This window comes from Chenopodium album, chromosome 27 (assembly GCF_948465745.1).
Source record: "Chenopodium album chromosome 27, dcCheAlbu1.1, whole genome shotgun sequence".
Lineage (NCBI taxonomy): Eukaryota > Viridiplantae > Streptophyta > Magnoliopsida > Caryophyllales > Amaranthaceae > Chenopodium > Chenopodium album.
In genome coordinates this window covers 138449-162284 of record NC_137860.1, presented here as the reverse complement: position 1 = coordinate 162284, position 23836 = coordinate 138449, and the positions used below count along the sequence as shown (strand labels likewise).

The 23836-nt window shown below is 35.2% G+C and overlaps 3 protein-coding genes across 8 annotated transcripts; all 3 read left to right on the top strand.

The window, feature by feature from the left end:
- Positions 1-1619: 1619 nt before the first annotated feature.
- Positions 1620-8626, top strand: LOC145619534 (uncharacterized). Of its 6 annotated transcripts, none has more exons than XR_014108153.1 (8): positions 1620-2231; positions 2885-2983; positions 4210-4387; positions 5400-5497; positions 7286-7347; positions 7437-7569; positions 8148-8234; positions 8346-8626. XR_014108153.1 is itself a non-coding variant. In XM_081674249.1 (7 exons), exons 1-6 carry the CDS (start codon positions 1761-1763, stop codon positions 7552-7554), a joined length of 1026 nt encoding a protein of 341 aa, XP_081530375.1. In that variant the 5' UTR covers positions 1620-1760; the 3' UTR covers positions 7555-7569; positions 8148-8626. The 6 variants fall into 6 exon arrangements, 2 of the variants coding, with proteins under 2 accessions (XP_081530375.1, XP_081530373.1); XR_014108152.1 differs by having other exon boundaries at positions 8327-8626; XR_014108151.1 differs by having other exon boundaries at positions 1621-2231; positions 8137-8234.
- A 767-nt stretch (positions 8627-9393) lies between these two features.
- Positions 9394-14550, top strand: LOC145621044 (WD repeat-containing protein 26 homolog). Its single transcript, XM_081675777.1, has 5 exons — positions 9394-9548; positions 9989-10774; positions 11829-11930; positions 12513-13142; positions 14074-14550. Exons 2-5 carry the CDS (start codon positions 10112-10114, stop codon positions 14221-14223), a joined length of 1545 nt encoding a protein of 514 aa, XP_081531903.1. The 5' UTR covers positions 9394-9548; positions 9989-10111; the 3' UTR covers positions 14224-14550.
- Positions 14551-15891: 1341 nt separating this feature from the next.
- On the top strand, positions 15892-23611 carry LOC145620460 (transcription elongation factor SPT4 homolog 2-like). The gene is made up of 5 exons (XM_081675141.1): positions 15892-16051; positions 16229-16320; positions 16969-17024; positions 21873-21934; positions 23261-23611. Exons 1-5 carry the CDS (start codon positions 15962-15964, stop codon positions 23312-23314), a joined length of 354 nt encoding a protein of 117 aa, XP_081531267.1. The 5' UTR covers positions 15892-15961; the 3' UTR covers positions 23315-23611.
- The last annotated feature ends 225 nt before the right edge of the window (positions 23612-23836 follow it).

The following is a 23836-nucleotide window of genomic DNA, read 5'->3' as shown; positions in this document are numbered from 1 at the left end:
CTACAATCACTTGATCAACCTGCTAAAACAATCTTGTCTGCTCACCATTAAGGACAAATTCCAAAATAGATCGTCGCAGGGCCACCATAAGAAAAAGACATGGCCGCAAACACAAGTAGCACAACAAAATAACACACACGTCAGCAAAAAGCTGAGTAATCATCACATATCAGAATATATAGCATAATAGAATGATTAAAATTACTAGATCAATTAAACAATGTAGTTCGAAACTACATCACACATTGTACTCTGAAAAATAACCTTTATCGACTCAACCTCGAATAATAATACGAACCTTTTACTCAATTAACTGATCATACATAATAAGTGTGCCATGCTCGTTGTTCTATACCTAGCCTTGGACATGAGTAATTCGAATAACAAACCAACAAGTATAAAAACTTGAATACTCTCAATAACCAGAAAAACACCTTGAACCAGACCACATACGGGCCAATTCCCACTATAGGGGACCATAGAAAAATAAATAAAATAAAGATTGTACCTCATTCTTAACTCATGATTATCATCTCCTTACCAACATGCCAAGAACTAAGGTCTATAACGCCGAGCCTCAAACCAAGAACAAAATAATAATTTCTCAACCTTTTGATCTCATACTTGATCAAATAATCATTCACAACTAATAATGTATATCTCAACAATGGCACAGATTCCCAAATAACATAACAATTCGATTAATAAATATCTCAACTCTTAGGGTAATAATACTAGCACCCAAAATAATCAAATCTCAACCCAAAAATAATACTCTGCATTAACAATCCTAAAACCTCGATAAAACAATACTCCAAATAGAGACAACATTAAAACCCTAGAAATAACACAATCAATCAGTTCGACAATTAAATCACATAATACCACATACTAATCATATACATATAAATCATGATCATATATAATTCACAAATTATAAAATTTAAACATAACAATACAAAGTACAATAATTAATACTAACAATTTGTAACCAAACAAATCACAAAATTAATTGAGATCGTGTGATTACCTTCGACAAAGTACAACGAAATGACAATATTCAAGGCAAATTATATCAAGTGACGTTGCAATTTGTGTAGCTTTTCTATTGATCTCACCATAATGATATAAATTAGATGAAGCTCGTGCGATTCACGGTTTGTTTGAATTTTATTTTATTTTATTTTTTTTGTATGTATAAGCTAAAATTTGTTATATATTTAGATAAAATTCCTAATATTAAAAGATAATATCTAATATTTAATTATTTAAACTTAAAAATCTCATTAGTCAATTTTGCTTACGTGGCATTTGAATGATTTAATTCTAAAAGAAATTAATAATCTCTTATTTAATTCTAAAAGAAATTAATAATCTCTTATGTAGGATTATAAATCTTAGTATTAGTATTATAAATCTTAGGATTATAAATCTTAGTATTATTAAATAAAATTAATAATCTCTTATGTAGGATTACAAAATTACAAAAACCCTTGCAAGAGAGAAACCTTAAAGAGAACTTAAAAAAAAAAAACCTCTAACTTGTCATTTCTCTTGCTTTTATTTATGTCACTAAGAAAGAAATATAGTCCGTATTATTGTAACATTAGTGGATTTTTTTTTTTCTCCTAAAATTGAGAGAGGAGCTCTAAGCATTAAGCTATCCCTCACTCTCAAGTCTCAACATTGTCGAATTTGGTAGCCGTTATCGCATTACATAAACACTGTCACCTTTGAAAGTTGTTAATCCAACTCTGACAATGGCGAAAATGGTAAGCATATCAACATTCTGTGTATCATCATTCAATTCGAAATCCAGAAAAAGCATTCTGATATCCTCAAAGGGAAAGGGCGCTGCTCCTCTCCTCTTTCCCGCTTCCTTTCTCTCTCCTCACAAATCCCAACGTCGACCCATTTCGTTACAATCCAAAGCATTCGGCAAATCAACCTCCACACCCAAAACAGACACTGACAAAACCCAGAAACAAGAAATTGAACAAGATGAGGAAATTGAAGTTGAAGAAGATCTTCCATGGATACAAGAAAAAGCTTTGGATTTGGTCGAATTTACTGGTTCTGTATCTCAAGCTATCCCTGGTCCACGAGTTGGCCAGACCTCTTTCCCTTGGTTTCTTGCTGTTCCTTTAGCTGTTTTGGGGATTACTTTTGTTACTAGCTTTCTTAAGGCTCTTAACAAATTCACTTCCCCAAGAGAAAAACGCCGTAAATTGGTACTTGAATTCCTTCATTTTATTTAGGTTTTATCTGGGTTTCTATTGATTGATTGCTTTCCTATGTTTTGTGTTTTGAATTGGGTATACTTTCATTTTTTATTATGATTATGTATGTTAATTTTAACTTGTTTAGCTCTAGTGGAGTAATATGGGGTTATACAAGCCCTAATTTTGTACAAGCTGGAGACTCAAAGAGTTTGACATTTGTTTAGATTGTTTTTTTTTTTTTTTTTTTTTTTTTTTTTAATACTCATAGTCAAATGGCATCAATTAGACTTTAAGCTCGTCTCATCTTCTGTATTAGAGAACCCCAAAAAGCATTAGCACTGAAAGTGCACTAGTTATAAACCCATTTTGATGAAGTTCTGTTTTGGTGGTGTACTGAATGCAAATTCTGATTCCTTGCTGCCACCCCAATGCAATACAAGTAATTTAGTTGTTTGTGTTTCCCATAGCTTTGTGCCGAATAGGGTTGCGAGGTTTATGTGAAGGATGCTTGCTATTTCTTAATGAAACTCAAGTGGTAGGATTATGAAAGTTAAAATGTGATGGAAATTATGATTGATATGGTGCCCATCTTTCTCTATATGTACTGGCTTTTGGCTTATTTGGACATTTTGCAAAGAGTGATTGTTGGATTTAAACTGCAGGTAAGGAAAAATGCCACACTGAATAAGTCAATTGATGAACTCTTTGAGAAAGGCAGAGATGCAGTTCAGTATTCTGCGTTGGAGGATATCGTGAAAAAGGTGAGATGCATGCTTCTAAGTAATTGTTCAGCAGGAAAAAGAGAAAGAAACAGACCCTTGCCTTGTTCAAATTTTTTAGAAATTATGCATTATATTTTCCTTCTTACTGCTTACAAGTTACAATGGCAATGACATATGTGCCCAAAAGATTAACCAATTTACAAGCTTTCAAGTGTTAACATATTACTGTCGGAGATTTTCCTTCTTTTATTCAATGTAATTTGATATGCTTATATTATTAGTTCCTCAATTGGGGCTTGCCCCTCTCTTTCACCAAAAAAAATAAAAATATTATTAGTCCTTCAATTAGAGGCTTATCATCTAAGATAGTCTCTTAATATTATTTACAGTAATATCTTTTATTATAAGCCTGTTATTGTTGTGTCAATCAGGCCCGTCTCAATTATTACGGCAGCCATGTGCTGTGTCAAAAAAAATTGGGCCCTCAGTTCGTGAAATATTTTTATCACAGTTATGCTTTTGGGAAGCTTTGGTTGCAAGATATGCCCTATGCAATATAGAATTCCCCCCCCCCCCCCCCCCCACAACATACAAATAAATGGCGTTTGAAATCCCGGAGAAGTGGTCTGTGATTTTGCATTTTTGCAGGTGCTATCCATCGACAGGTTGTTATAGGAAATTCAGTGGTATCCATTTTAAAGGGGGTGGATTCTAGATGCTTGAACAAATATACTCCCATTCTTTGTAAAGCTAAACCACCATAAAAAAAAAAAAGGCATTAATTCCTAATTTAGAAGACAGGAAGGGGATGGGAAAAAAAGGTTACACCATGCAATTATAGTGACACGTGTCACTAGTGTTGTTTGCTTCTTGTCTCTTTGGAGCTTGCCTCTCCAACAACTAGTCTTCTACTTTATTTGTGGTACCTTACTTTGTCTGGGATATTCTTTCCTTGTCGATGCATTGAGAGGGATCTATTACTTGCATTGTCAATGTTGAAGGCAAGGTTGAAAGAAAATATTTATTGTGGATGGAGGATATCTTATATAATGATATGCTGCATTGTGATAATGATTAGCTGAATAGATTTTGTGGGAACGCTCTTTTTTTTCTATTTTTTTTCCTATGTATAATAGTTGAAGTTACACATGTTGCTGTCAACCTCTCAAACATGATTTTCAGAAACTCTAATGTGCTTTTGCTGTTTTGCATGCTCAAGTTTTTCATGCTATGTGCTAAAAGATGTAAAATTTGATATTTTTCAGACAGGTTTTAGCATGGAGGATGTTCTGCGGAAGTACCTTCGTTATGCATTCAATGATAAACCATTCAATGGAGACACGGTTGCAGACCTGATTCAACTAAGGAAAGCCTCAATGTTGAGTGACTCCCAAGTTGCTGAAATTCTAAATGATGTATCAAGACGTATTGTGAAGGACAAAGGTATTTCCTGTTTAAAAAAGTAAATACCTGGTTTTATTTAAGTTTCCCTCATCTCCTTGTAATCTTAGACTGTTGTCAGATTGACTTGATTTGTGCGGATTTACCATGTTTTATATTCATAAATCGGTCTCCTACTTAAAATCAATAACTTTCGAGCTGCTATTTGCTCTAAATTGTTGTGGATTTAAGTCTTGGCTTCTTCTTGGTTACTTCGTACTTATATGGAATTTCTGAGTACATGATGCTGTCCATTTGTGTTCTTGTTTTAAGAGTATAAAACACAACAACATATGTATCATGATGGTTGATGGCATTTTTTAATTATCAGGCAACATATCTCTTGGTTGTGCTATGTCTGTGTGTGTGTGATACTTGCCACAGTTTGTGGGTTGTGAGTTGTGACCCTCATACAAGGTAGAGTCGCTACCAATGAGTATGAGAAATGTAAAACTATTCAAGTGTATGTGACCACTGACTCCTCACGTATGTGAAATGTGATTAGGTATTATTAACATCTCATGGTGTGAGAATGCAATTCCATCTTGATTCTAGAGGGGTTGAGGACAATGAGCATAAACAAACATCTTTGTAAGTTGTATGTGAGAGAGGATATGCAACTACTCAGTCCAAAAGTTGCTCTTGTTGGGACAAATGTATGGAATTAGTGTGGTTAACTGGTAATCGGACAGGAACTAAATGGTGTAAAACATGGACATAGAGTTGTATTTAATCTACCTTTGCATCTTGTCATATTGTGGTTAGATATTGGAGTGTGATTCTATGATTTTTCCATTAATTGTGTATTTCTGTTTTTAATGAAACTTCCATTCCCCTACATACAATTAGATGTAAAGCAATTAAAGCAAGCATTATGCATGTATGTTGTCCCTTTTGTGTCACTTGGAAGTTGGAACATTGGTCCTTTATGGTCAATGCATCCACAAAACTGCCTCTTTATGGATCTTTCAAACTGATTATCCATATATCTCTGATATTATTTCCATTTCTTTAGGTCCTGTTGTCATGGATGCTTCAGGTTATACTGAAAGGGGTTTCAAGAGAAAGCTTGCTGTGCAGGCTCTTTTCGGAAAGGTTTTCTATTTATCTGAGGTAAGCTTCTTTGTGTTGAATCTATAAGCTTATTTGTTCCATCAATTTTCAGATTTTATTTCTGGTTCAGCTTTGCATGGATGATTGCGAAATCCCCCATCCACCCCCAAGGAAAGGAAAAGGTTGTTAGAAAAATCTGTTATGGAGGACACATTTTCAATTATATAGATTGGTTGCTCTACCCCGCCAATGGGTTTCCCGCTGCCAGTCCCTGGATAGAGGAGGGTTACGGTAGGCTAGTGTCAGCCAATGTAAATTTTGTCACATCCCGCTTGACATGAACCACAATGATTGAGTAGTACTAGGATGGGTGACCTCCTTGGATGTCCTTATGGTTGTTCATGTAGCCGACCGGCCCGACCCCACTTATGGGATTAAGGCGTTCAAGCAGAAGAAGAAGAATAAGAAGAGGTTTCTCTATCCCCTGTAACTGTTCTGATTCTGAAGATATTTTCTGAGTGCTTTAGATACTGTAGCTATGAACAGCATGGCTGAAATTGCAGGTCGTTGAATCTCTGAAACTGTTATCTATTCAAACCAGCCAGAATACCAGATACTTGAAAAATGCCCAATGATAATGGGGAAAGATTAGGCTTTCTGATACATGATGAGTGTTCAGAGGACAGTTTGACTTAGAACTTCACTCATTCTTGTAAACAGTGATAACTAGTATGATTTGTAGGATTCAGCCAAAAATCCATTTCTTCTCAAATCAGATTCCCGAAGCACTAGGTTTAAGGAAATAGAAAAGAAGAATAAGCCTTGAATCCAATGCCTATAAATCTAGGGCACATAGTTTTGTCAAAATGGTTCCCAAGGTTTTGTTTATCTCAGCTTATTTAAATAAGTTATAAATAAGCTCTAGGTGTTCAACATAAAAAGATAATAGTTAAAAAAAAAAAGTTAAGAAAAATTAAACTGAGGCAAATAGAGCCTAAGAGACAATCCTAATTTAATTACCTTTTATTTTGTTAAAAGATTATTATGTAATTGTCATATTGTCTTTGAATAACTTGCGCTTAATGCTCCACTTTATTCTTAGCAGTTTCCATATGCACAAACTTTCCCTCTCTTTGAAGTATATCCGATGTTAATTTATTTGCTTCTTCAAATATGCTTCATTAATCTCTCTGTCCTTAGTTTGGATCCTCGTATTTTCAATTGTTTGTCAACTTGATAGTTTTATTTTATAATTTTTTTTTATTGATATCCCATATAGGGGTAACAAGATTAAAAAAAAAAGGTTGAAGATATACAATTGTTCAAGAGGTACAATGTAGTATATGCTTGTTGCTCCCAATCATTGTAGTAATTACTATTTAGAATCGGGATAATAGGTGTTGCAAATGGTTTACTCGGGGTTTCACCGCCTAATTCGCATATTCTGCTTAAGCTGGAGAGATTTCCACATGAACCCCTGTTAATGATCATGCTATTGACTGGATCTGGGAGGTCTTGATGTACTACCTCACTGCTTGTTAGAGCCCATGTACCTATATAGTGAAAAGTTTCTTTAGATCAGACCTGTAAACAGTTAAGTAGCTTCGAGAATTTGTATTACTTGACTGCTTGTTAGAGCCCGTATGGCGAGTACCATTGAAAGTAACAATATGGTCAAATGAGAAAACCTACTGGTTTGCTGACCTTTTCAATGTCCTTGATTTTGCTCCAGAAAATCAGTACTATTCTAGTCATGATAGTGCTAACAGGCTATATGGAAGTTGATTTATTCCTGCACAAATGCCTACCCTTGCACTCTCACGTAGTTATGCTTTGATTGTGATGCAGCTTTCGGAGTTCTGTGCTAGGGAGAACTCTTTAATTGTGAAGGAAATTTTTGGAGTTACAGAGTAAGTCTTGTGCTCTAATTTTATCATTATTTCTATCTGTTCTTATTTTTTTTTCCATTTTCTTATTTTTTGGCTGCTGAATTTTGCAGTGAAGATGCAGACAAACTACGGATAGACACCCTCTCACACTCTGGAGACATAGAAACCCTTGAAAAGATGATTGAAGATGGATCTGATTCAGAAGATAATGATGAAAGCTCAGAATAAGCTGATATAATCGAGGTGCATATTCCTATGCTATAAGAGTTTTTGTGTTCCCTAATTTGATGGTCTTTTAACCGATTATCAAACTACTTAAGATCAGCTTTCTGTAGAAGCTGAGCAGTTACTTGAAAATTTTTGTGGCATTTTGAAAGAGATTTTCTTTGAATAATATCCCCTCCAAGCTAAGGGCGTGTTCGGCACTAGCTTTTGGGTAGCTTTTAGGTAGCTTTTAGTGGTTTGACTTATTCAAACCACTACATAGAAAAAATTATGAGTGTTTGGGAATGTAGTGGTGGGGGTAGAGTTCACAGCTAGTTTACCAAACACTCATACTAAATTATTTATTTTCACAGCTAACAGCTAGTTGACAGCTAACAGCCACCAGCACAGCTAACAGCTACCTCTACAGCTATATTTTGCCGAACACGCCCTAAGGCTCCAATTTATACAGTTTTTTTATTTTATTTTTTTTTTAATTTTTTTTTTAAGTGTGGTATCATGAGAAGTCATGGGCTTCTTGTTGCTTTGAATTGCAATACCTTGGAGCTGATATTTTGATGTGCCTGATATGACTCGACTTTTCAGGGAAAATGTAGCTGGCTTGCAGTCACAGATTTGATGGGATTTTTGTTGCCAAGAGCAGGTAACCTTAGAGCATCTGGTGGTTGTCCACTCGTACTCAGGTTACCCTCTTTGGTTATGCATACAGTTTCTGGGACTTATTGATTACAATCATGAAGGGGATGTAATAACTTAGGTCATTTGTTTGAAACAGTCTTGACTTTCTCTGGCAGGGAAATCAGGCAATTATGGAATACTGACCTAATCCTTAGAAGGGAGCTGAAATCAAATTATAAATCAATTTGCAGGCTAGCTGCTTTAGTTCTAGTGAGTTTGATTTTTTATTTTTCTTATAACGAGGTGACCTTGATTTACGGTCAATATGTATTTCATCAATTTCTAATGTAAATTTCCCCACACAAATGTGAGCTTGTTATATTAGTTTTACGTAGTAGATAGTACTACCCTCAACAATCAACATTGAAGGAGTTGTTTTTTTATGCCCGGGAAACCATGTATTGCTCTCACTAACTTTTACAACTCGTTAGTATATCTTGGAGTCTTCATTCTCTAACCACTCTAATCTATTAACGCCAATCCATTTTTTTTTCATTTAATTGTTGTCCGATTCAACTCTAAACATTATGAAAGCCGACAAATGATTATGAAATTACTTGATTCTTAAGAATTACACAAACATAGTGTAATAAAGCATAAGATAGATAACGTATGCAAATGTAAAATACCCATAATATAACTATAAAAGCAGCATAAGCGCGCCTATAAATCCTATATACATATGGATGAGAGTCATGAGACCCCAAAATGCCCAAAATTTTACTACGACCTTTTTTTTTTTTTCTCTAAACCCGTAGTTTCCATTGTTGATCTTTTGAACCCTAGTCTCCTTAGTTGAGTTTTGAAGGGTTTCTCATTGGTTTCACTAGTGGAAAGGCCTAAACTATGTTTCTGGTTTGGTATTTTTAGGTTTCTAATCACGATTCCTCATTTAGAAAGAAAAAGTTTTTGATCTACTTTTAAGAGCTTAAATGACCCTATAAATCTAAATCGAACGTTTGAAAGTAGAGGCATTCAAATCGAGACATTTCATTAATAGGTTACTTAAAGGCTAATATGGTGAATTGTAGTGAAAAGTAGAGGTTTTAGTAAAATTTTGAATTTGGTGAATAATTGGAGGTATCTAGCGAGAAAAGCAAGTCGAAACGGGCAAAGGCATTACTTGAGTCTGCAGTGTGGCGTATTACTATTAAATTAAAAGTTTGGGCGCATTTCCTTCTCCATACGCATTCTTCTCTTCCTCTCTCCTCCCTTCTTCTTCCCAATCCCCACGCTTCCATCTTTTTTTCTCCATTTCTTTTCTGGGTTTTTTCAATAATCCTCCATTTTAGTCTCTCATCTTTGCCTCATCAATTCAGGTCAGTTTTTTCTTGGGTTTTTCCCTTTTCTGGATGTTCTTTTCATCTCATTGATAAGTATTTTTTTCACTGTTTCTTGTATAATTTTCCTTGTTTCAGCTGATATTTTGTTCGCCTAGTTGTGCATTCTGAATTTCTTAGTAGTTGATGTTTGTTTCATACTTGATATTATGTTTGCTAGTGATCATGTAAATTTCTTTTTTATTGTTTCTGGGCATTGCATATAATTTCGTTTTAGTTGTTCTTGCTGTCAAGATTGATTTCACTGAAAATGGATGGGAATTTCAATTGTTACGAGTATACTATGTGGGTGTATCTTTTGTGTTTTGTGATTCTGTAAAAATAAAATGAATGGCTTCCTTGAATTGATTTTTGGATTGAGTAATATTTGATTGTTTGCAATTTGTTAATAAATCGTTCTTTACTTGTGCGCTCGTTAGGACAATGCTTATGGACTGAATATTGCATCATATGGGAGGTATAGACGACACCTTTGAAACGTACTAAGGAATCGAATAGTTTCTAGTGACATCAATCCTGTATCTGTTGCTTTGGGGAATACAATGGCTAGGACTTTTATCATTGATAAAGATGTAGAAATGGTTGGATCTAGAGGGCTTATAAGAAAAGATGAATTCGTTAAAATCATCACCAGTGCCTTGTATTCTCTCGGTTATGGTAAGGCTGGAGCTCTTTTAGAAGAAGAATCCCAAATAAAGTTGCATCCATCTAGTGTAACTTCATTTATGCAGCTTGTGTTGGAAGGGAAATGGGATGACAGTATTACCATTTTGCATGAGTTTGGTGTCTCTCCTGAGACCAAGAAATGTGCAACATTCGTTATTTTGGAGCAAAAATATCTGGAGCACCTACAAAGTGGAAATACTAAAGATGCGCTGTTGACGCTTAGGAATGAGATTTCACCTCTTTGTATAAACACGAACAGGGTTCATCAGCTTGCTGCCTGCCTTGTCTCTCATTCACAAATTATAACTCCCAGGACTGAAACTATTTGTGTCAGTTCGCGGCAAGAAATTTTGGAGAATTTGCAGAAGTTGCTTCCTGCTCAAGTGATTGTACCCGAAAGAAGATTAGAACAACTTGTGGAGCAGGCTCTTGACAGGCAACGAGAATCTTGTGTGTTCCACAACATACTTGACAGTGGATTATCCTTGTATATTGACCATCAATGTGAGAGCCACCAGATTCCTTCTGAAAATATACAGGTCAGAATCGGTATGTACTGGATTGTTTTGTTTTTGAGTTGTCATACAAGGGTATTGTGGTAAAGTTAGTTGTGATAGCAGCTATTAGGAACTATAGAATTTACATGACCATCAAGTTGATAAATTATTTGTTTCAAATCATGTATACGAAGTATATTGCACATTATGTAACTTCATTAAATCTCATTGTCACTTCCCATAACATCATGATATATGGTGAAAATATTTTTTTTTAACCAAAATAAATTTTTAAGCAATGAATTTCTGGACATATCTATACTATTAGAAGGAATCAACCCCCAGTTACTGTGTTAGATTAATATTTCTTGTGGTTGCAATTAAATTAATACAATTGGTCTAAGCTATGGATCATCATACAAAACTAGACTAATCCAAGGAACTATACAAAAAGACTTGACCACAAAATTAGTGATGCTGGATCTTAAAGCATTGTGGAAAATAACTTCCACTAGTGGGTTCGTATAACAAGATACACAAAGGAAAATATCCTTATTTTGTCTATTTTGGTATGATGGCTCATAGTTCAGTTACATTGTTAAACATTCTTGTAACACATTATACAGATCGAAGATGGACCAACTGTAAGATGGGTGAATGGGGAATTCTTAAACTACACTAGTTTTCTTGTCTTTACTTAGCTAACACATAATGATTGATCTGCTCATTCAATTAGGATTTAGGTGTTAATCTAGAAGCCATATTTGACATTTAGAATTGCATTATCGTATAGGAAGTGATTGTAGAGAGATTTTGCAGTCAAAAGTAAAAAGACTTTAATGTTTATCTCAGGCATTTTTTTTTTTTTTTTTTTCCATTATTGTTACACCCCAATTTGCTTGTGGAAGATGTTTTAGTTAGAAATACCTCAAAGCCTTAAGCCCAAAATTTGGGCTCGGTTACACGAACCAAGAATGTTAGATTGCGACTTTGCATTAATGCTTTATTAGCTCGCGATATACTGCCTTTCACATGTGCTGTTCGATCTGATGAAATGTGTTGATCATTTTGTTTCTAATTTTTTCTGATGGATCAGGTACTTCAAGCACACGGCGGTGAAGTTTGGTATGTGCAGTTTTCACACAATGGGAAGTACCTAGCATCAGCAGCTACAGATCGGATGGTATATATTTGGGAGGTACATATTTTTCATTTTATTCTTTTGGTTTGCGTGTAACTTAAGAAGATGTGCATTTTGTAAAATTACTTGCTCAAAAGGCAGGTTAATTAATGTTCTACCAGTTTTGTATGACAATACTCAATTGTTTATTCCTTTATGAAGCATTGTTATATGCCAAGAATTGCTGAAGTTTTGTACTCTGGGTCTATCTCCCTTGTGGATTCTAAGGGATATAGAAATATAGAATCATGTTAGTTGAATAAGTCTGGAGTTAAAAGCCCCTGTTGAGTGAGTACCATCTAGAATACGTGAGGAAAGTAAAATAAGTACCATCTAGAAAAAGTGAGGAAATTAAGAAGTTTAGTTTTATTCTATAGGGTTTGAATAGCTTGGTTCCATAGTCAGTCACTCACATCTTTGACCATTCAGAAACTACATATGTGGCTTTTTTCGGGAGGGGGTGACAAGTGAGTAAAATAGTGTTTGTTAAACAAAGAGAACAACATTTTACTTTTTTTTGTGAGAACAATTTAATCTATTTACTATTTATATTCCCTTTTTTTGTTTCTAAAGTTCTGTGGCACAATACTTTGTCCGCAGACTCTTAAGAGTGGCCGGTTGTGTCTAAAGCATTTGCTAGCTGGTCATAACGAACCTGTCTGTACTGTTTCTTGGAGTCCTGATGACAGCCAACTTCTCACATGTGGACTGGAGGAAGTTGTTAGACGTTGGGATGTCCAGTCTGGTAAATGTCTCCATGTTTATGAAAACCTTGGCACTACTTTGGTTTCATGTGGTTGGTTTCCTGACGGAAAAGGAGTATTCTGTGGTGCCACTGATAAAAGTATCTGCATATGGTATCTAGATGGAAGAGAAGAGGAATGTTGGAGAGGTCATAGGACACTAAAGACATCGGAAATGGCTATAACCAATGATGGAAAGAGTCTATTAAGCCTTTGCCAGGATAGTGCTATAGTGTTTCTTAACAGACAAGCGAAGTTTGAGAGATTGATTGAAGAAGACCAAGCTATAACATCATTCTCTTTATCTAAGGACAGCAAGTTCTTGCTTGTAAACCTTGCTAACGAAGAGATACATCTCTGGAGCTTAGAGGGTGATTTCAAAGTTATCTGTAAGTACAAAGGACACAAACGCTCCCGTTTTGTCGTTCGTTCCTGCTTTGGGGGCATTGAGCAAGGCTTTATTGCCAGCGGTAGTGAGGATTCACAGGTAATAATTGTATGCGAACATATAATTTCCCTCTCATCTGATTGGCTTCCTTTTCTTTCTGTTTATGTTTTGTAGACAGGTAGCCTTAGATAGACTCTCTAGAAAATCCAGTGGATCACCTTAGACCCCATCCCCAAAAAAATGGGCTGAAAATGTTCCAGATGTGGTGTTTAATCAGAGTCTCACAGGGATCTAATTCTTCCTTTTGCATATTTGATCCGTTCCGCTGGGGTATTATCCTTATTCCATAGGTACTGAATCATCAGTAAATAGTCGGTGAAAACAGTAAATTCCACTCTATTCTCCTTTTGTGCCTTCTAGAGGCTATGAAGAAGAATGTCATAACTCTCAACTTGAGGCGCTTGATGGTGGATTACTGTTATTCCATTAACTTCCAACCTTCGAAGTTTGAAAGTAGACATGAGTAGACTGGTTTTTTAGTTACTTTTTGCTTCTCATCTCTGATTCTAAATTATGAAAATGTCTGCGCTTGGGGTGTTATTCTTCAAATTACTATGTGGCAAGAGAAATATAGGAATGTTAATTAGTTACTTGCTGGGAATCTGACAAAAAGGGATTGAAGCATACTGTAAAGACAGCAAAGTTAGTTTTTGGTGCCCAGTAGTTTGAGTTAGCAGCAATTACCTTCTTCCTATTCTTGTATTGTTTGGCTTAGAGATCAGAAAAAAGCCTATTAACTTTAGTATACTCGATTACTGGGTACCCCGTACCATTTGTCTGAGTTTGGCTTTACACCATTACCCATGACTGTTGCATGGCTTGCATCCTCCCGCCATAGGATACTTTAAGAACTTCGAAGTTTATAATTGTACGTATGATAGTCACAAAGCAAAATTTGTGCCTGGCAAACATTTTGTTGTATATATGAGCAGAAGTTTTGGATTGATGACAGTGTGTTTTGTAAATGTAGGTATACATATGGCACCGAAGCACTGGAGAGCTCCTCTTGACGTTGCCTGGACATTCAGGAGCTGTCAATTGTGTGAGTTGGAATCCGTGTAACCCTCATATGATGGCATCAGCAAGCGATGACAGGAATGTTATAATATGGGGTTGTTAGTAATTCAAATTTTCAAACTTGTAGTCTCATCCATCAATTAAATGGGAAAAGATAGGGAAGCAAGGAGGATAGCAATACATCTCTCTCTCATACATAACATCACATGCCTATTTTCTTTTGTGTACATATTCTGCTTTTGGCACTGGTAGCATCAAGAAAGCCTTGCAGCTACGCCTCTGTCTGCCATCATTACTGTAAAGTGTAAACTGTGCAATTATCATTGTTTTTAGATACATGTTACTTCTACCATTGCAAATGTTGATCCTCTAATTTTCTAGACACCACTTTCTATGCCTTTATTTGATAGTTTTGACTTTTGACTAACTAAGTTTAATCTAAAATTCAGAGCAACTAAATTTAGTATTCAAATCTTGTAGAAATCCTAATATGCTTTGTAAGGAGAGAGCCAAAGTGTTTACTATTGTACTACACAAAATAAACGAGACATTTATGTTACTTTGTTGTCAAATTCGAGCTTAACTTGGAATTTTTATGATTCAAAATGACTTATAAAATTGTACTATACATAAATAAAGTGGTTATTTCAACAAGAAGATTATCAGTAAGTTTTTCGGGGGAAGGGGAGCTTTTGGGGGGGGGGGGGGTGAGCGGCGGTGTGGTGGTTGGGTTTTCCCATAGTGTGGGTAGGTAAGAGGGTGGTGGTGTAGTGGTGGCTAAGGAAAGGTAATGGAAAAGGTTAGGGGGTGTAGAGAATCAATGTAAAATAAATTTGGGTGAACTCAAAAATATAAATGGATAAAGGGAATGACAAAAGGTGACAAACAAACAACAACAAATTGTACTCCCCACTAGTGACAATTTAGGGGGTGAAAATTCCTTATCTTCCCCTCACTCTTCCAAATTGTATAGCTGCTCGGGTCGGGAAAACTTGTGAGAGGTTTCAGCACGGTAGGGCCTCTTCTTACCAAACCAAAAAATAAAATAAATTATAAATATAAATAATACTCCCTTCATTTTCAAATACTTGGTCTAATTCTTCATGCGCGGAGTTTTAGGAGAAATTGGAGAAAAGTAATACTTCGTAATGTATAGAGGCTGCGGGATTAGTGGAAAAATAAAAAAAGGTAAAAGGTAAAGGTAGTGGAGAGAATTGGAGGAGAGTGAATATATGTTGGGTGCACTAGGTGTGAGAAATTAATTAAATATTGTAAAACCTTTCCAAATTATGAAATGAAGCAAATATTTAAAAACGGCGTAAATAATAAATGGAGCAAGCATTTAAAAACGGGGGGAGTAATAATAATACTCCCTCCGTCCCTAAATTACATTCATGTTTGGAAATTTACACGGGAATTAAGGAGAGAAGAATAAGACAAATAACAATAATTAGATAATGCAATGGGAAGTACAAAGATAGATTAGTTATTACTCATGACAAGTCATTAATCCTTTGAAAAAAAAGAACCAATCACATGCTCTAATTAAAAAAATTTAACCAATCATATTCATTGTAATTTGGCACAAGGATTATGAGTGAAATTAGGTAAGGATGAGTGAGAAAGCATTAAATATAAAATAGAAAAAGAGAGTTGATTTTATAAAAAAAAAAAACTTGCCAAAAATAAAAAGGAGAATGTAATTTTGGGACGGAGGGAGTACCAATAGTCCGTTGTAAGCCGTAACTCCATTCAATTGTTGTGAATTGGGGAGGTAAATAAACTTTCCATTGGCAGGCAACGGCAACGGCAACGCAGGGAGAAAGAGAGAGAGAGAGAGAATGGGAAGCGTGGTGGCACAGATACCCACCAGCTTTGGACATGAGCTTAGAGCTTGCCTTCGCTGCAGACTTGTCAAAACCTATGATCAGGTTCTCTCTTTTTCTTTCCTTTTGTATTTTTCGAATTGTTAGGGTTTATCACCAATGTTTTTGTTTTTACAGTTTAGGGTTTATTTAATTGTTAGGGTTTATCGCCAATGTTTTTCATTTTACAGTTTAGGTTTATTTAATTGTTAGGGTTTATCACCAATGTTTTTGATTTTACAGTTTAGGGAATCAGGATGCGAAAACTGTCCCTTCTTTGGCTTGGATAAAGATCATGAGCGTGTTGTTGAGTGTACTACTCCTAATTTCACTGGGTATGTTCCCCCATTTTTTTTTAGGGTTTCTGGGTATCAGTTTCAAGTTCCTTTTATTTGTTTTATTTTTTTTACTTGCATTAGAATTTGCAAGTTGTCCACCACCACTGTCCAACACTCTGTATTATTTTTGAGGATTCTTACTGATACCATATCAATGTTTTTTTCCTTTTCATTTTTCTTGATCTTGTTGATTTCAAGAAGCTGCAATTTTCGGTCTTGGCTGCGGAAGCTACTATACCGCAACCTTAATATTCTACAAGCAAATACTTACAACTCTTAAGTAATGCTGAAGTAGTGCTCCTGCCTGTCTGAGTTTCTAAACTTTGTAGCTACAGCAACGTCTGGAAAATATTGTTTGCTCATTGAGGCACCAATGATTAATCTGTTAGACCTTTGCTATACAGACTCATTGTAATTTCTAGACATGTTTAGGCTATATGGATAGGTGGATTCTTGTAGATCATATTCATCCCTTGAAAGTTGAAAGTGTTCTACTTGATAAGATTCTATCATTTATCTCATGTTTGTATTAAAAAATGCATATCATATTCATACTATAGTTGTGTTGTGCACTTGTGCATGTAGTGCTACTTGTTAGAAACTCCCTTGTGCAACTCCTGATTTTCCAGAATCATATTTTTCTAGGATAATTTCTGTTATGGATCCAAGTCGGAGCTGGGCTGCTCGCTGGCTACGCATTGGTATGTCACTTGTTGCATTTGTGCTCTTCCTGTTTTTTTGGGTTCCTTGTTGTCTCTTTGATGTTGAAACAAGTTTTTTTTCTTCAAAATCATACCTATTGACCTATTGTCTTCAACTCTTCATATATATTTCCTCCGTTCTTTTATTATTGCACCATAAGGGTTTAGCACAAATTTTTTGGAAGTGGAAAAAATGATGAGAGAGAAAGGTAGAAATACAAAGTTGGCCATGTGATTGTATACACAAAATAAAAAGTAAGGGTTGAAAAGCAAGGGTATATTAGGTGTTTGTAGTGTGAACACAAGTATTTCTTTTTCTAAAATAGATATGGTGCAATATTTGTGAAACTTCCTTAAAAAGCAAGTGGTGCAATATTAAAAAAACAGAGGAAGTATAATTTATGGTTGGTATGAAGTTATTGGACTACCAGTGGGCAGTGGCTCATTTGTGTATGTTAACTCATGAATTATAACTAAACGCAGCACATTGGGTGGATAAATTTTCCATCATCAGGCATTTTTAATGATGTTAGGAGCAATTTTTGAAGGGTGTTTTAGTAACAAATTGGGAGGGATGGAGATTTAGGTGGGTAACACACTATATATGGACTCTAAAGAAGTCTGTGCACAGTATTGGGTAATGAATTAGCATAAAGGTGATGGTGTAACAAAACAGCCCATGTGGTATAATGGACGTGATATGTATGCTGTGAGAAGGGCATGTTTATTGTCTATCTTCTTAACTACGGTATCACCCGGGCTTGGTCAGTCTCGATCTAGCAGTTCTATAAATTCCTTTTTGTTTTCTTCTTAATCTTTAGGAAGCTGCCCTAACTATTCTAAGTTGTCCTTTCTGTCTTCAGAGTTTTCTTTGCTTCCTCTTTAATACAAGTGATTTGTTCATTTCTTTCATTCACTATCTTACATTGATTTCTATCCATGATGTGGCATTGACTTTCTACTTGTTCTAGGCTTATATACACAATTAGTTCATAATGAGTTTTTTAATTAGTGATTCCTTATGGTGCACGTGTCCGTTAGGTGTTGGCCTAGCCAATTTAGTTCTACATTTATGAGTATAACTATTTGTCCTTGCTTGAAAATATAGAGTGGAGGTAGCCAAGAACATGAATCTTGTAACAAAAAATGGTGCTATAGGATCCTCGTGATAATGCACCATGTCTTCAACGTCTAGAGGCTTAGGGCTTGTTTTCTTCAACTTATTTTTTATAAAATTGATTTTTACTGCTTCCTTTGTTTCAAAAAAGATGCATCACTTTACTAAAAATGTGAGAGCTTTTTGGGTATAGCGATGCATCTAATTCAAACTGAAGGAAGTAAAAAAAAAAACCGATTGTTACTGATTTAAATTAATTTGATCCATTGTTGTGCTGTTGTATGAACTTACTGATTTCTGAACGAACTAAATTGAATGTTTACTTGTAAAATTTGATTAGTGCTAGCTGATTTTTTATTTTTTATTATTTATTTATTTTTTATTTTTTATGATGAAAACCGGTTATTGTTGGAAATTATGCCTTTTCTTCAACATACAAGCATTACATTAAGGAGAAAATACAAGTTTATCTCCTTGATAAACAAAATCAGATGGCAAAAATGTAAATAAATTAACAACTTTTGGTCATATATGGGTCCCTCGTTTTTTACTTATTTACCAAAATGCCATGATGACTAGGTAAAATGGCAAAAATATAAATAAATCAACAACTTTTTTTGTCATATATGGGTCCCATCGCTTTTGATTTATTAACCAAAATGTCATGTTGACTAGACAAAATTGTTGATTTATTTACATTTTTGCCATTTGATATTTTGTTTGGGACTTTCTTTACATTAAGAGCGATCCCCTCCTTTTTCTTGATAATTTTAGTTGTTGAAATTAATGGGTCTTCCACTCGTATTTCTTAAGAATTTATGCTTGATTTGTGGGCTCTACATAGCTGTCATTTGTGAAATTGAAGGAATATTCTGTTATGTCTCACATAATTTGGAATGAGCTTTGTTTCAAACTTCTTTATGCGTTTATCTATCTATTAGGAAGATAACTTCAAAAGTGGATGTATTTGGCTGATTGGGTCTAAATTCTTTAGAACTCAGAAGTGTCATACTTGCTATATTACCTCCTTAAAGTCTCGGGTTTGTGCTTTTGTATCTTTTTTTTTTTTTTTTTTTTTTTTGGGGGGGGGGGGGTGTTGTATAACAGTCTGCTTGGGTTTCTTTCTTCACATCTGTCGTATCTGAATATGTGGTCCACACTATAAAATAGTTAGGATGGTAGCCTTGGTAGGGGATAGTTTACACATGTTCTGCACAAATACCATAGAAATGGCTATGCACCAGCTACCACCTAGCCTTTTGCTGTTTTCAAAACAATATTTTACTGAAAGCACAAATCGAAGGGAAAAAGTCTAATGTATTTCTGGAGTAACAAATGCTTCAAGGGTGATTTAAGGCTTTCTCCAAACGGGCAAAATGATACCCACTAGCTTCTTGATTTAGAATACCCTAAACCCATCTTACTATCTCAAATTAATTATTCCCTCCATTCCTTAATTGGTTGCAACTTTTCATTTTGAGCTGTTCCTAAATGTTCTTTGCACTACTCTCTTATTCCGTTTATTGAACCCACTTAGTTCCACTCTCTTTCACAACCACATTCTCTCTCTGATCTTAGAAACAGAAAAGGGTCTGCTCTCTCTTATTGAGGATTTTTAAAACTACTTTAGGGGTTCAAAACATTTTGTTATAGTGTGGGAATGATTTGGGGCAGGTTATTTTGAAATAGATTCTTTTCATGCTGTTTTGCTTTTCGAATATCAATTTGATGGGGTTTGGCTTAGTGTTCTAGTGTGCCTTTTCCAAAGTACAGTAAATTGGGTTTCCTAGAGGCCTTTTTAGACAATTGATATTAGTTCACCTTCCTACAGACATGTGGAACTCAAATATTTTCATCAAAATAATTAAATTTCAGAAGATCTAACCCATATCAACACACACGTGCAAAGTTGTAGCCCCTTTCCCCTTTCTAGCTTTCTCTTAGTATCTCACCTTTCACAAATTGTTTCTCCAGTCCTCCCGGATGGTTAGTGTTTTACAAAAAGAAGGGTTTAATCGAATCACCTTGATTAAGTACCTAGCTCGAAAATTATGCCCCTGCAAATTTGAATCTGTTCTGGCTTTGCTCCTAGAACTATGCATTTTCACTGTAAAATTAGTCTTGTAGATTTCTAAATTCCGTGTGAATTTATGAACACTAGTAGTTTTTTTTTTTTGACACATGAACACTAGTAGTTGTATGACCTTTATTAGCTTCAAAGCTCAAAGTTTGATATTGTATACTCTCATACTACTCTTTTTGCTTACTTTCTGTGTTAACAGTCAACTGTAATATTGTTTATTTTGTCATATCACTAATCACAATATTTCATCCATGATCTAGTGCTTGATATTATGTTCTATTATGGGTTTTGGTTCTCTTTTGTTATTGATTGATATTTAATGGCTAATCACTATGGGTATAATGGTAGAAGCCTGAGTCCATGTTATTGTTTTCTTTTATGCCTTTGTTGAGAATGTTAATGATCTGCCACAACCATGTCTGTTAATCTCCATTAAATGACAGTACGTGTTTCTACTATGCAGTTTATGATGGCAGGTCTATGTTAAATTACGGCTTGCACTGTGGTTTTATTGATAATTATACAAGATTAATTATAACTTCATCAGTTCTTTATTTATTTATTTATATTTTATTTTATTTATTATTATTTTTTTTATATATACAACTTGGAGTTGGTTTAAAAGTCTTTTTATTGACCTATCATATGATCCACAGTGGGATCCTGCTAGGAATTAGGATCAAAAACAGAAACAATCAAGTTAGCACAGAAGAAATTAGCCCAAGATAGATTGTATTGAAAATAGAGTATTCCCAATTCAACTTACTTCTTTCGAGAGGAAGGAATTCTCTCCAAGTTTCTGGTAACAACTTTTCTGAATGAATTCCCTTCCCAACCCCTTACTCAATTTATTACAAGATTCCCTCACTCCAGCTCAGCTAACTAAAATAACAAACTCTAGTCAGATTACTTAATTGCCCTTCTCATAACAAACTCTTGTAACAGATTTTCCAACTCAGAATAACAGCTCAGCCTCCATTTGCTATTGGATTGGCCTTCTTTGCTGCTGGATTGGGCCTCTTTTGTGCATACGTGATGTACACTTACTACGTGTACAATTCTTTGCTGCTGGATTGGACCTATGTTACTTGGACTCGGGTACCCATGTCCGACACGGATACGTGTCAAAGTGTCCGACCCGGCTATTTTGTGAAAAAATTCCATGATTTGAACTAAAATGAAGTGTCTAAGTGTCCCACCCATGTCCGAGTGTCGAGGGTCTGACACGGGTACGTGACGTCAAATGAAGATTCTGAGTAACATAGCCTGGGACAATCCCTTGCAGATCCCTGAGCTAACTTACTTGTCAATGTTATTTAGTGAATGGATAGTTTCTAAGATAATTTTATTACAGATAAGCAAATAACTCCCCCTAATATTTGACAATTTAATAGAAATATTCTGCATGATGTCTATTTATGTTTTTAATTGGTTGAAATTCTTTCATTTGTCCCCTCCCACCCCCACCCCCCCCAAAAATAAAAAGGAAATATTGTTTCAATGCTGGAAGAAATTGAGGGAAAGGAAAATGAAGTGTCACATCCAAACAAGGGATATGAATCCCTCATTCTCATGTCCTCCAATTTTTCCTATCAAATCATTTGAAAGATGTGGAGCATAATATGACGATGTTTTTCCTGTTTATCAGGAAGATTTGTTCCTGGATGCTACACCCTTGCTGTATCAGAGGCACTTCCTGAGGAATTCCAGGTGCATATTGATGTTTACATCTGGCAACTATTATCTTCTACCTGGAACACTTATGTTGATAATTATGTTGAGAAATTGTCAATGTTTGTGTGTATGTGTGTGTGTGATAATTATTGGATTTTTTGGTGCACGTATTTAAGCTTTGGTCTTTTAAGGTTCTTTATTGTAAAACATGAATTGAGGAGGACACAATTCTTTGTTCCCTTTCAGAAAAATCACAAAAAAGTTGGCTTTCACCCTCTTTCTGGTTTTCATGTTATACTATACCTCTGACCCTTTTGTGCAACCTTATAGCTCTCCTTTTTGGTGGTTCTGATGTCACCTTTTTAGTTCAATGCTATCAACTGTCCACTTTGGTTACTGTTTGACTTCCTTTTTATTACCGTATGTTATTGTATGATTTTATGTCTCTATCGTCTGAAATATGATTTTATATTTGACAACTAGCTTTGACTATATGCTATTTCAGAAACCATGCTTTCTGGAATGAGATGCATTAGTCTGAACTAAAATTTACACTGACCATTTTAGCTGTTAAGCAAGCATCCTAATAGGTGAAATGACCTCTTTTCATTTCCTGAAATGAATCTATATATTATTAAAGGAGCTTGTGGGTTCTAGTCATGTTTGTGTTATTGTGAAAGATTTCGGCCATGTTTGGTAAATGACTTTTTAGTGGCTTTTTGGTTAACTTTTGGCTTTTGGCTTTTTGATGTGGTCAAACAGCCAAAAAATGTGTTTGGTAATTGGCTTTTTAGTCAGCGAAAAAGCTGGCTTTTAAGCCAAAATGAAAAAGCTGCTTTGAGTAGCTTTTTTTGTTGGCTTTTGGCTTGTTGGCCCACAAATTATCTAATAAACAGCCAACAGCCAACAATTAATTTACCAAACACTTTTTTAAACAACCAGCTTAAACAGCCAGCTTAAACAGCCAATTTCAAAAGCCATTATAAACAGCCAAACATTCCAGCTGGTCAAACAAGCCAAGTGAACCAGCCAATTGCCAACCGCCAACAACCATTTGCCAAACAAGGCCTTCAACATGAAATTTACTCAAAGTCAAAGATAGGGAGAGCATGTTTGTTTACTCACATCAGGGGTGCCTTTTGTCCCTACCTGTATGACGTGTGCATTTAGCTTATTGTTGTGTACATAGAATTTTGATGTGAACGAGCAATAACTATACATGTTGAATCAATTGCAACAATAAGTCTGTCTTAGTAATATGTATTCTTGACTCCTACAGTCCTTCCGTTTTCCCTGTCTCTTCACTGTAACTTGTTCAAAGACCATATTAAGGAATTGATAGATTTCTTATCTCTTTTGCAGGCTATCTGTGAGGATGAACGTGTTCAATATGTGCCTCCGAAGCAAAAGTCTTAGGTTATAGGTTTGTGGATATGGCAATGATGATAGTGCAATGAATGTTGTACACAAGCTAACGCTAAGCTACAAACTCAGTCAGTTAACTAATGTTTGGGAAAATTAGTGTCATAACTTTCTAATTTAAATGTCTACTTTTTAATTGTACTTGTTTGAATGTGGAAGGTTCGATGCCGTAGGTAAATGTGTTGAAATTTATAAATTTGTGACTTTGAAAAACTAGTACTATTGTAGTATTGTTTATAGGTTCAAGTCAATAATGTGGAATTAATCAAGCCTACTATTTGTTTGTCATAATCGAACAGCCACCTTCCGCCTCATTGTGACAATTATACATGGAAAGAAGAGTAGTAGTGGTTTAGTGGAAAGGATTGTCAGTGAATCAATCTCCACTAGAGGCCACTTGGAGGGTGGGAATTCCTTAACATGCTCACTTTTTACCCATGTTCTTTTAAATATACTAATAAATGTTCTTTACGGGTACACCATGAGTCATGGTGCACCAACCACAGATTACATTAT